The sequence below is a fragment of the Dendrobium catenatum genome, unplaced genomic scaffold (assembly GCF_001605985.2).
Source record: "Dendrobium catenatum unplaced genomic scaffold, ASM160598v2 fragScaff_scaffold_390, whole genome shotgun sequence".
Classification (NCBI taxonomy): Eukaryota; Viridiplantae; Streptophyta; class Magnoliopsida; order Asparagales; family Orchidaceae; genus Dendrobium; species Dendrobium catenatum.
The window spans coordinates 2,377,718-2,391,611 of NW_021318852.1; the positions used below are offsets into that span (position 1 = coordinate 2,377,718).

Genomic DNA, 13,894 nt, shown 5'->3' on the forward strand with positions numbered 1-13,894 from the left:
ATTACTTACGCGCCATTGGTCAAGAAGAATGAAGCTTGAGCTTTTCCAGGGTTCTTTTAAGCCTATTTCCATTAAGCAATAAAATAATTACAAAGGGTCAAGGCCCAAATACAACAACTCATATAAGTAAAGGAGCTCCAGCATAGAACAATAATGCTCAAAGAGAGTTGGGGAATAAACCAATACTCTTTTTTTTTTTAATTCTTTTTTTTTTTTTTTTTTTTTTTTTAAACAGAGATATCTACGTACTGCCACCTCCGTAGAGGAGGCGTTTGGCCAAGTAACTAAATCCTCGGTGGGCCTAGAGGCAACTAGCCCCACAGGTGCCGAACAAAGTACTTATTTTATCTCAAATTAAGGAGTCATGCCGCATGAGAGATGTATCGAATATGGGTTGGGGGTTCCCAACCATGCTCACCTACCAACCCAGCTAAGCCCGATGGAGTAATAATAACCCAACTTGTCATGTTAATTGAGAACTTTGACTACCAATTAAAAGGGCTTGAGTTCAAAAATAACCCAATACTTTCAGTATTGAATGCCTACTTGATGAATAGGGATAGAGTAAATAAGCTGCTTAATATTATCAGGACAGGTAAGGGGAAGCTCCTACATAGGGGTGTCAATTTTTGACACGACCCGAAACTCGACCTGAACCCGACCTGGAAAAATCCGGGTTCGGGTCAACCCGTTTATGAAACGGGTTGGGTTCGGGTTCAATAAACTGACCCGTTTCAAAAAACGTGTCGGGTTCGGGTTGACCCGGCAACCCGAAAATGACCTGTATTTGACCCGGAAATCCTCTACCCGGTCTGCCCGCTTCGACTGCCCGGCTGCCCGACACGTCAAGTCCCGTCGCATCGCAGTTCGGGAATCGTGTGCAAGCTGGCGTTGCCCGCTTCGGCTTTGCGGACCTCGCGGTTCGCGTGAAAGGCTGCAAGCTGGCGTTTCCCGCTTCGACTGCCCGGCTGCCCGCTTCGGAAAACGCTCATGTGCCAGCGCCGGCAGCCGCCGAGCCCGCCTTAGTTCAGTCGCTTCGCCGCGGTGCGACGGGACCACCGCCGAGCCCGCTTCAGAAAACGCTCGCGTGCCAGCGTCTGCCGCCGCCGATCCCGCCGCTCGCGTTTACTAATCGGGTCGGGTCGGGTCAACCCGGCAAACCGGTTGGGTCGGGTCCGGGTTGAGTTGTCCGACACGTTACCAAAAACAGGTCGGATTCGGGTTGACCCGTTTAGATTCGGGTCGGGTCGGGTTCGACCGAACATGACGGGATGACCCGAATTGACACCCCTACTCCTACACCCCATTTAGCATAAAATCTGAAATTGTAGCATTAGACCTAATGACAGACAAGATATAAGAGCCACCTTCTAGGGTAGAGAAATTTTCCTTTTAACTAAGGATTTCACATAAAAGATAAATTGCTACCTTCAATAACTTTGAGCTCCCTAGAATCAACTACCATACTAGCTATTTGGCTTAAACCTTTCCGGCATTGAATGCTTAAGAATCAAAAGGAGTAATATTTTTATTTACAAAAATTAATTAGTAGAGAGTTTTTAGAATTGCTATGGCAAATGGTCGCATAGTTATAAACATGAGCATGAATAAGATTATGAATAGAAGATATGCCAAGGAAAGCTTATAGAAAGAGTTTTCAAGTGTTATTCCAGTAAATAAAGTGGAGCTTTTTTGCATTAATGTCCCCATGAAAAAGGAGCCCTAATCGAATTTTGTTTATATATTTGATGCATCATTAAGGAAGAATTGACCCTCTGATCTAATAAGCAATCATATTGGACATAATTCATTTAATGGATTGTAACCTTCTAGCCATAGATAAAGTTTTGCTCCTCCAACCATCCAAAAGTGAGGGCCTTGCTAAAAAATCTTTGAAAATTAGAAATATGAATCATTTTGACAGAAATGGGAATGAAAAAATAAGAGAAGGAAGCAATTTCACTAGGGAGGTTGAGTATGTCACATAAGACATCATGATTAATGCCATTCTTATAAAACATAATGGAGCTCTTGAGAGAGTTAATTTTGAGTCCAGACATCATTCCAAATGAGCTTGAAATATTTGTGAGATACATCATGTTCTGACTATTGGCTCTACCAAAAACTATGAGATCGTTCACGCATAAAAGGTGAGTGATGTTTACCTAGCCTATGCTAATGCCATAAAAGTTGCTTTCATGTCTAGCTAGCCATTTCAATAGAAGAAGAAAGAGCATTACTCATAATGCTAAAAAGATGGGGTGAATGAGAATGCCCTTGTCTCAAACTAGAGATGAGCTGAAAAAACCTTCAAGTCAACCATTAATACAAAGAAATAAATGGACATTTTTAATGCAAGATTTTATCCAACCAATAAATCTATTAGGAAAGCCCTTTATTTCATTTTATGAACAAGAAATTTCCTAGACACCATATTAAAAACTTTGAAAATGTCATATGAATGTTACCAGTAGTCATCCTATTTTTAATAAAACTAGCTTGAGTAGGATCTATATAAAGGGCATAATGAGTTTAAGTATGTTAGTAAGGAGCTTTGCACTGATTTTATAAAAATTATTATATATAGAGATATGCCTATACTCTTTTATATTCCAAGAGTTAGAAGACTTGGGAGTAAGAAAAATGGAAGTTACTTTGACCTTCTTTGGAAAATAGTTCTTCTTAAAAAAGCGATGAACGATATTTCATACAACTTTGCCCGTTACCTCCCAAGTAGATCCAAAGAAATCATAAGAATAGCCATTAGGACTAGTCACAAAGTTTTTTGAGGAGGAGAAGACCACATCTTTAATATCCTCATCAGAAATAAGGGAAGTGAGGAGAAGACTTAGGTAATGAGAAGTTAAATGACTCGACTGAGAGGAGTGTTGGACAGTTGGATGAAGGGCTAAGGGAGTTCAAAATATGCTGATAGTGGTTGATAAAAGCTGTAACAATATTAGAGTGGGTGTGGAAGTTTCCTCGATATATGGAGAGTTGTATGATGAAATAATAATTTTTTCAATTTATTTATTTTTCCATAAATAAATTTCTTACCCTCTCGAAATTCATTTTCCCCACCTTGCCCAGATAATCCAAGAAGATAAGGTGTCGTCAAGGTAGAGAGGCTATGGATTTAGCCATAGTGTTCCGGATCATTGTTGCTCGGGTCAACATTGAGAAGATCAAAGAAGATGCCTTATTGCTCCCCTAATTTGTTGATGTTGGTAGATAAACGAGTATATGATTGCCAGTTTTGAGCTTTTATACTATTTTTTAGACTTTTAAGCTTTAAGTTAAGAGGTGGTAGGATTAGTTGTATATTATTGAGAAAAGATAAAATTAAGAAGCAGTTAAAATTGAGAGATTTTTATCCAATAGTTTTTGTATTGAAAGTTATAATGGATAGGTAGAGCATGATCACTGAAGATTATTAATGGAGAATGATCAAAGCATTTGGGGCTATCAACCTTATAGTAGGAGGAAGGAAACTTTTCTAACAAAACACTGTTAAAAAGAACTCTATTCAACATGATATGAATTGGCACATCTTGTGTATTGTTAAACCATTAGTAATAAATCCCAAAAGAAGCAAGGTCCATGAGACCATTATCAAAAATCATATTATTAAGATCTCATAATCAAGAAATTGGCACTCACACCCCACCTCTCTTTTTTTTTTTTCATTATGAGACCTACATCAATTAAAGTCACTCAAAATATCCCACATTTGGGATAAATAAGCAATAGATGTACCAATCTCCCTGAGATAGTTCCAAAGGGAGCTCTTATCTAAGGCAATAGATATAACAACATTAATATGAGAACGTACTAAGATAGTACCATGGATGAGCTGAGGATCCATGTAAGAAGAGGTGAAGGTCAATTTAAATACATTCCACTTAATCCAAATTCTACCATTGGCGAAAAAAGAGAAGTTGTTAGAAATGTCTTCATTAGGAAAGAGGGTGTGGGAGTCATTCAGAAATAAGGACTCACCAACTTTGCTATGGGCATTGAGAATAACACCATCCTTGGTGACTAAATATCCTAAGGAATGTGGGTAGATATTAAATCTCTTAAGGAAGAAAATGGAAGGAGTAAAGGAATGTGGGTAGAAGCATTACCCTCTTTGCTATGGGCGTTGAGAATAACACCATCCTTGGTGACTAGTAATACTCTATTTGCAAACTCACATGGTACTAGGCCTTATTACTAATTGAAATCAAAAGCCATAACTAGTGAGTGGTTACTACAACTAACTATGACTAGGATGAATATGATGTATGGGTGGAATGAAACTAAGAAGGATTGCAATTTTTTTATGATCTTATAAAAAATATCCAAGTATAAGCCACCCTAAGGTGAAAGGAAGTGAAACAAACAATGAATAAAAACTAATCATTTACAACCTGTGACTTGGTAGTTCAAATTTTATTAATCTTCATATTAGCAAGTTTGTTGAGAAAGTACATAAAATAACTAAATAATTGTTACACTCGAAAAAATTGACTTCTCATGCCTTAACACTTAAGTAACTTACCCCCTCTAATAATGACCCTTAGGAAACTTTCCCTACTTCCCCTAGTACAAACAATATATGGGCTCACCCATCTAGAAGCTTTAGTTTAAAAAAAAAAATCAAAGTAATTATGGAAATTGTACAAAATTGACAAGTAGCTAATGCCCAAGAAAATAGTAATCTAATACTAGTTTCAGGTTATTGAATTTGAATTTGGCAAAATTTGTGCCTTTACCAAGCTAGTGAAGAGATTAAAAAAATTTCTAATAATAAGAGTGAGTGACTAAACTTATGCAATATTAAAGGTTGACTAACTGGGTCAAAGCCCAACAAATTCTTTGCTAAAGTTTAAGCGTGAAATTGACAAAGGCTACTCCCTACACCTGAGCTAAAGGCCCTATACACAAGATCCGCAGAAGAGTTGAGGCCCCTAAGAGAAGGAAAGTCTATGCTAAGTGAGGTTGCATCCCTATTTTTAGACGACTCACATTAATGAGCTATTAATTATTGGAATACTAACTTGACTTTTATGTTATGCTAACAAATTTAGAAGAAAACACTACAAAATCCTTTATCTAAATCATTATAATCCAATATATTAACTTATCTTTAGTTCATAATTTTTTAGAAAAAAAGTGATCAAATATGTCACTACCCAACCTTTTTATTTTTGTTATAATATATTTTTTTATTATAAACAATTGCCCCCAAATCATCATAAAACATTTCATATGGCCCCACCACTATGGTCATAGGACTAAGAAAAAAATAAAAAATAATAAAAAATAAAAAATAAGAATTTTTTTTAACACTACCCAACCTAACTTAACTCATTTATTATAACTTATTAAATAATATCTCAAGACCTCTTTGAAAAAAAAATATTGCCCAAGACCTCTTTGGAAATAATTTCTTTTCATCATCCCATTCTACAATATAGTTGCACTAAATTGTCAATATATATATATATATATATATATATATATGTTGCACTAAATTGTCAATATATATATATATATATAACGAAAGTTGGATGCTCTGGCTAATCATACCATATTATGTATGTTTTTTTCTATAATAATCATAGTAAGCCAGGTATAGTATCATATTATATCATATAAGTAAGAATGGATAAGAGGTACAATACACAATAGTCTTCAGTCCCAGTCCTTCGGCTTTCAATATCATATCAAATTCTTCATTATATCATTCATCTTATATCATGTTAACATCACTAACCCATATATAAAAGAAAGCCCATTTGGTCCACTCTAATATGTAGGATATCATATCTCCATCATCCTAACTAATAATAGATAGACTTATTTGCATACATACATTTCATAATATATATAACATAACAAACATTAGAAAAAATATTTAATATCCAGCTCACTATATCATTTATAGTGCATATAAAAATAATATATAAATTAGAGATAGTGGGATTTATATAATAATTTAGTGTGCTCTTTTTTACATATATAATCTCATTAGATTAACTTTAGCAACTATGCATGCAATTATTTTTTTATTAAACTTTTGTAATAATAATTTAACAAAGTTCTAAATTTATTTATTTAATTCAAATTAAAATATACGCATTAACATATGAAAATGCTCAATGAAAATTCAATAAGATCATGCCAATATGTGCAGAATGATTAAAATAAAGAAATACCTAAAGTTACCGGTTGAAAGTTTATTGAAAATTGAGATATTCTAAGTTTTGTAAGTTGTGACCAAATTAAATTTTAAAAAACACAAAATAATAAAAATTAATTAAAAAAAAAAGGTAATGGTAATGATAACCTACCTATAGTTAAATAATTTTCTGAATCCTTCAAGTTTATGAAGGAATTAAAATGAAATAGGCTTTGTAAAGATGTTAGAATTGAATGAAATATTTAAGAATAAAGCCAATGGTTTAAATATAATTATGCAATTTATTTAGCTTTTAAAATAAAATTCATATAAAATCAATTATGCAATTTATTTAGCTTTTAAAATAAAATTCATATAAAATCTTTTATAAATTAAAATTTAATGTTCTAAAAATTATTAAAAAAAACCACAAAACAATTCATCATGTCTAGAGCACTTAGATGAAAATAGTTTACAAAATGGACATTTGATGGTTCCAAAAAATCTATTTCTATTGATATTTGTAAATTTCTTAAGGAGTTTTAGTTGAATAAAAACAACCTCTTATTTTTATATATGTAATGCCCATAAAATGAAAAAAATTTATCATATATAGAGTACAACATTCTCTATTATATAATGATCAAATTTATGACTCTAAAAATATATTTGATTGTTACAGCTTAAAATATATCTTTTAGAAATTTAAGTGATCATACCTTTGTTTTTAGGCAACATTTATAATTTTTTGTTAGATCAAAATAACTTGAAAAAACATTTTAATGGCCATTTTCTTATATTTATATAATGAATTCAACAAAAGTAAATATATGAGAGCTTTATGGTTATTTATTTATGAAATTCTAAGCTAAGGTTATTATACTCAACCATAAAAAATTAAGAAGAGTCTCAATGCTCATAGGGTTCACTTTTGCGATGAGATCTGCAACGATAACATGCAAGTCCCCTCTAATCAACGAGTCTACGTGTTTACCCTACTGAAGAATACAAAATTTTACATAATGCGACGTTCATCTAAGGCAAAAACAAGTGAAAAAAAAAACACCCAGCCATTCCCCCTTTGCGGTTGCCAAATTTTTCTGTGCGGATACGGACGTTGTCTAGAGGCAAATCAGCGCACGTCATGACACCTCTTTGTTGTGTATCGCGATTGTGTACATGCTATGTACCGGGTGATGTGACGCGCCCTGATCCACCTCCGAACGATCTGGTGTCCGGACAGTTCGATGTCCGCACAAAATAATTTCTCTTTACGATGAGATCCATCATGAGTAGCATCCAACTCCCCTCCAATCAACGAGTCAAAATGATTACCCCTAAGAAGACTACAATATCTGATATGTGTTGAGGCCCATTTTATGATAACAAAAAAATAAAAAAGGCCATATCCAATATTTTTATCATCGTTTTATTAGTGAGAAGGCTTACTTTGTCACGTTACCTACGAGTTATAGGGCTTCCCTTTAATTATTTATGAACATGCATGGTGGTTCAATTGCATGGGTTTAACAAATTGATAATGTGGGATCAATGTTAGCCACCCTACAATTTGTTATAGATTTGCAAAGCACTACAAACTAAGGCTTCGTTTGGGACGATTTTTTTATTGCTTTTTAAAACGGAGTTTTAGTACAATTTTTTAAAAATTTTGTACTAAAACTCCGTTTTCAGAAGTAATAAAAAAGCCGTCCCAAATAAAGCCTAAGATTTCATTTGGGATAATTTTTTTACTGCTTCATAAAGTAGCTTTTTAATACAAAAATTAAAAATTTTGTACTAATAAATTACTATAAACAATAATAAGAAAGTGATCACAAATGAAGGTTAATAGATATATGAAAGTCTTAGCCTTTGTTCGGGACAGCTTCCTTGCTGTTTTTTAAATCAATTTTTTAGTATAAATTTTTAGTTCAAAAATTTACTTTAGAAATCACTAAAAAAGTTATCCCAAATGAAGACTTAAACATTTGGTTAGAGGTGTATTTATGGGCCTATAAAAAAGAAATTCTTGTCACAATTAAATTAAAGCCATAGTATCAATAAAAAAATATCTAAGTAATTTCATAGACCATTATGAATAGTCACTGATATTGGCCTTATTGTACATGAGCTCAGCTTATTCCCAAGCTACTACATTCATAGTCTTTCATGTTTCCATTCTCAAATTGTCCAAGGATGATAAAGTTGCTATATATGATGTACACGATATTGATAAGAGACACATCAATTATTGAAAATATAATACATCAATGTTGGATAGAGTATTATAATTTTGATATTTTAAAATAGTGTATTAAAATTGAGTAAGTATAATATTAAAAATAATTTAGAAGCAATAATTTATTTAACTAGACTTTGTGCTTCAAATGATTAACATTAGGATCTTAAGAGTCTGGCGTCAATGCAGTGTATCGGGCATCAAGAGAAGGGACAACAATGCTATCGGGAGTCTGGCATTGATGTTGTGCATTAATTATCAGGCGTTGATGTCGAGAGGGCATCTATTGTCGATTTTAAGAGGGAATTGGTTATTGTTGTTAAGGTGATGTCAAACAAAGATGAGTTATCAAGTTGTAGATATATAATTTACTAGCATGAAGCATCAATGTAAATGCAGTGTCTGACTTTGATGTTGAGATGGTTTTGAAATGTCGGTATTATAACGACGTCAGACGTTGATATTGTAATAATGACACACATCGATGTTGTAATGATGACAGATGTCGATGTTAAGATAACATTGAGCATTTTGTGAAACCAAAGTCGCCACCCGTAAAAGAAAAATTAAAATGAGAATATTCCATGATTTGGGTATCAAGTGTTGGCAATTGATTTATTGTTGTCCAGAAGAAATGGGAAATTTAATTTTTATTTTTAAATAATAAAAAAATCAAATACAATAAGTTTTTTTAAAAAATTCATAAAATATTTAAGATACTCGTGTCCAATTTGTTTCTAACTTTTTTTTTTGAATGGAGTATCCACTCGTTGCCACCTCCAAAAGGGCGTTTGGCAGCGTGATAATTCCTCGGCTGACCTAGGAGAGGTACTCACCCCAGAAACCTCCTGGCCTGCACTTGATTGTGTCACACTTAAGAGTCGCTCCTGCTCTAGGGGAATTGAGCACGGGTTGGGGAGTTCTCAACCGCACTCGCCCACCAACCAAGCTAAGCATCAGTGGGTATTTAACTTTTTTTTTTTAATACATATTCTCGGTTTGTCCCATAGGTATCGGATGTATGCCAGATCAGATATGTCCTGTAGTCCATCCATTCTTCTATCTGCCTTAAGATCCGCTCCTCCTCATCTTGAAAATCCCTTGCCCGATCTCCCCCAAAGACAGCGATAGCAGAAGCCAATATTAGTCGCATTCCCCCTCTCCCTTAGATCTTCATCATCATTGCCGAGGATTATGCTACGTTATTAACGGTTAAACAATCCTATGAAGTTTACTAAAAATGTAATTATGCAACAAACTAATTTTAGTTGTTACAACACATCTTGGACAATCTGGGGTGAGTTTTAGACTTTTTTTAGGGAAATCCGAAAATCCGTTCATTTCTCCTAATTTTATGTATAAATTTAGAACTATTTGGTATTTATTCCATATTAAAAAGATCAAATTGTCATCAGATTATTCATTTCTGGAACGGAAAACTACTGCAGAGAGGCGGTGATTGTTCTCCATCTCTTCCCAAACTCAAATCTTTTGTCGAAGGAAGCGATCTTTGTTTGTTGCAAAGGCAATGACGAACACGAAAAGATCATTAGATTACTGGAGGAAAATTTTCAGTTGCGCAAAAACTGATATTTTTGAGTTGATCGACAAAGCGATTCTCGTAGCAGCAGTGGATTATTCGAATGAATTTAACGACAGAAAGGATCAGATTCTTGAAATGCTATATGCTCCTCAGCTTTCCCCCAACAATGGCTATACTAATCCGAAGGAGGAAAAGAACCCCCACCCTGACAACCATCTGGAGAGTCAGATAGTTGGAGAGGTGATGAAGATAAAAGACATCCTTTTCAACAATCAAAATGAGTCTGATTCAATCTTGTATGATTCGCTGAGGACTCTGCAACTTCTGCATTTGTCTGTAGAAACGCTGAAGGCGACTGAAATTGGAAGAACTGTAAATGTTCTGAGAAAACACAGCTCCAAACAGATTCAAGAGCTTGCTCGAACTCTCGTTAATGGATGGAAAGAGTTGGTAGATGAATGGGTTAAATCTGCTGCTGCTAACAAGCTGAAAGAAGTATCTACAATTGATAATGGAAATGGCTACCCATCAAAACTAACTTCTAAACAAAAGCCATGCAGCCATTTCTCTGAAATGAAAGGAAAGCCTTCAAATAGTCCACAAAAGAATGCAGAGCAGTCCAATGAGACTTCAGATATGTCAAAGTTAGAGATTTCAAAGAGAAAACTTATTGAAGGATATCAACGAATAGAACATGCAAAGAAGCAAAGAATGATAAAAATTATAGATCCGCGTGATCTACCAATGGATTCACATGAGAAAGGAAGACGAAAAAGGAAGTCTTGAAGCCGACTTGACCCATAAGGTTGCCGGGTTGATCAGACCCGCCCGCTTACACAGAATACCCCTAAGGCACCGAATCAGGTCGAGCGTGGCTTGCATGAGTGCGGGCGAGCGTCACGCCGCGTGAGTGTGGGTGCGGGCAATTGGCCTGCGCAAGTGGTGATACGGCTACGCGGGTGCCACCAACTGGTCTATGACTCTGGGTGCGGACCGTGGATGCGAGCAAAGGGAGCAGGAGCGAGCATGGTTTTGGGATTAGGGTGTGAATGTAAGCACACCAACGCGGTGCAGCTCGTGCGGTCAAGGGTCCGATTGCAAACGAGAATGCATGGCTACGGCTAACGGATTGCGCACTGTGCAGATCGGGTTGATTTCAAGTTTTCTTATCAACCCAAACTTTTTGGGTTAGAAAATGTAACCTGCACTTGACCCGTCTTGCAAATAGATTGACCCTAACCTGAAACTTTTTGGATCATGTCCGAATCATAATTTTAAAAACAATAGATTGTAAAATGTTTTATGAAATAAAGATAAACATATTGAAAAGATCATAAAATGACTATTTACCAAAGGCTTTAGTTTCATAAATACTTATCATGTTTTGTGTTTTAGTTCAGCTTATAGGTGGACTTGGGATTTCTTTACCTCTGTTAGAAGCACTTTGCCCGAAATTGTTGTAGTTTTCTGATTCTGGTTCATTAACGGTTGTGATCGTACTGATATTTTTGAGTAAATGGTTGTGATTACAGCAGGTTCATTAATTTTTGTAGGAATTTTAGAGTAGTTACAAACAACACTTTGAAAATCGAATCGGTGCGGCCATATCAAAGGGTTTGATCCTGAACCGGTCAAGTTATCAGTCCGGTCAAATTCAGAAACTCTGTTTGCATCGAACCGATTTGAACCTATTGTAAAACTGTCAAACTTGTCTCGATTTGATAGAACTGACCGGTTCAATAAAATACTTCATTTTATTTTAAATAAATTTTAATTGATATATATGTTTTAATGGTTTTAGTTTATTTAATCGATCTAAAATTTTAAAAATAATTTTATTAGATATGGAGATAAGTTCAACCATAATATATGCATGTCATCTCGCATAATATGCATGATTTGTTGTAAGTTATGTAAACTTTATATGTAATGACAACTAGCTCTAACTCTCATATAATGTGGGACTAAAAAAGTTGTATCAATAATAAATAAGTTGGAAATCAAATTTGGCTTGGGTTGAAATGCGAATTTGAGGTGATTGGGCTGCAAATTTTTTTAATGTGTATTATAAATGTCTTATAGTGTATATTATAAAAACTAATAATATTATTTTTAATATTATAAAATTATACATTATATTAAATATTATTCTTATTATAAATTATATTTAAATTATATATTTTTTAAAATTTTGTAAATATATTTCAAATAAAATATTATACTATATAAAATTTATCATCATTATTAGTGTTATGCAAACTATTTGGAATCATGTTATAAATTTATTATTTTTATTGAGTGTTGATTGAGGTATTAAGCATATTATTTTCAAGTCATTTTGAGAAAATCTAGCTATCCTTCTTGTCTTATGTCTAACTATTTTTTTATCAATATATATTGATATTAGTTATGAACTTATCCAATAGACATATTTTTACACTCCTTGTATGTGTCTAAATTAGCTAAACATATTTTTAGTCATTTTGTCTTTAATTCATACCACTATATTTATTTCATGCTAGAAAATCTACAATAATAAATTGATATATTTATTTCATAATTTTATATGAAGATCTTGCACAAATGAGATACTAAATTTTTTACGTGAAAACCTATGAACAATGTTGCAAAAACTGCACCGGACAATAAACCGAAAGGATGAGAGGTTCAATGTTCAATAAATTTTAATTGATATATGTTTTAATGGTTTTAGTTTATTTAATCGATCTAAAATTTTAAAAATAATTTTACTAGATATGGAGTTAAGTTCAACCATAATATATGCATGTCATCTCACATAATATGCATGATTTGTTATAAGTTAGGTAAACTTTATATGTAATAATGACAACTAGCTCTAACTCTCATATAATGTGGGACTAAAAAAGTTGTATGAATAATAAATAAGTTAGAATGCAAATTTGGCTTTGGTTGAGCTGTGAATTTGAGCTGATTGGGCTGCAAATTTTTTTAATGTGCATTATAAATTTTTTATAGTGTATATTATAAAAACTAATAAAATAATTTTTTATATTATAAACTTATACATTATATTAAATATTATTCTTATTATAAATTATATTTATATTATATATGTATTTTTAATTTTGTAAATATATTTAATGCACATATATTTATATTCATATTAAAGATTAATCAAGCTTCTTACCATAATTTATCTCTCTTTAATCGAGCTTGTTCAAGAGTCTTAATTCAATTCCGATCAAATCATTGAACATTTAACCTCTTCTTTTCGGGTTCTATGTTCGGTCTTGAGATATATTTTTTAAGAAAATCTTAACCAACCTGGAAATGATTTTTATTCTTATAAGGTATTAATGATGAGGTAAGTACGCAGTTCATCTTAATATGTTTGTTTTAATTTGGCTAAACATCCCCAAAAAAATGACTAAGGCTTCACTTGGGACGGCTTTTTTACCGCTTCATAAAGTAACTTTTTAGTACATAAAAAATTTATTTTTATACTAGAAAGCTGTTTCAAGAAGAAGCAGTAAAAAAGTCGTCCAAACGAAACCTAAGATGGTGCCATTGCTATGACCATGAAGTAATCTAAGTAATAAGCAATGGCTTTGAGTTTTCAGGCAACTCTATATAATAAGCAACTTCTATCTTGCCAGGAATTCAAGAAGATCAGGTGAGGATATAGAGGTTGAATTCTTTGTCAACAATCCATGCTGCTTTGTGAAAAGGAAGGCTATGCTACCAGATAACATGTTGTTTTTGAACAAAAAAAAAAAAAAAAAAAAAAAATTCTGAAAATTTAGCATTGATTTAAATCGCCGCTAATCTAGAACAAAAATGTTAGTTCAAACCGTCGCCAATTGGAAAATATAGCAACGATTTAAACCGAAGCTTTTTTGGAATAATTGTGGTGGTTATAACCACTGCTAATTGATATGTAGCAGTGGTTTAAACAGCTGCAAAT

The 13,894-nt window shown here is 33.3% G+C and overlaps 1 protein-coding gene across 1 annotated transcript; it reads left to right on the forward strand.

Annotated features, from left to right (window-relative positions):
- Positions 1–9,933: 9,933 nt before the first annotated feature.
- On the forward strand, positions 9,934–10,734 carry LOC110104966 (probable mediator of RNA polymerase II transcription subunit 26b). Its single transcript, XM_020834282.2, has one exon. It carries the CDS (start codon positions 9,934–9,936, stop codon positions 10,732–10,734), a length of 801 nt encoding a protein of 266 aa, XP_020689941.2.
- Positions 10,735–13,894: the final 3,160 nt, after the last annotated feature.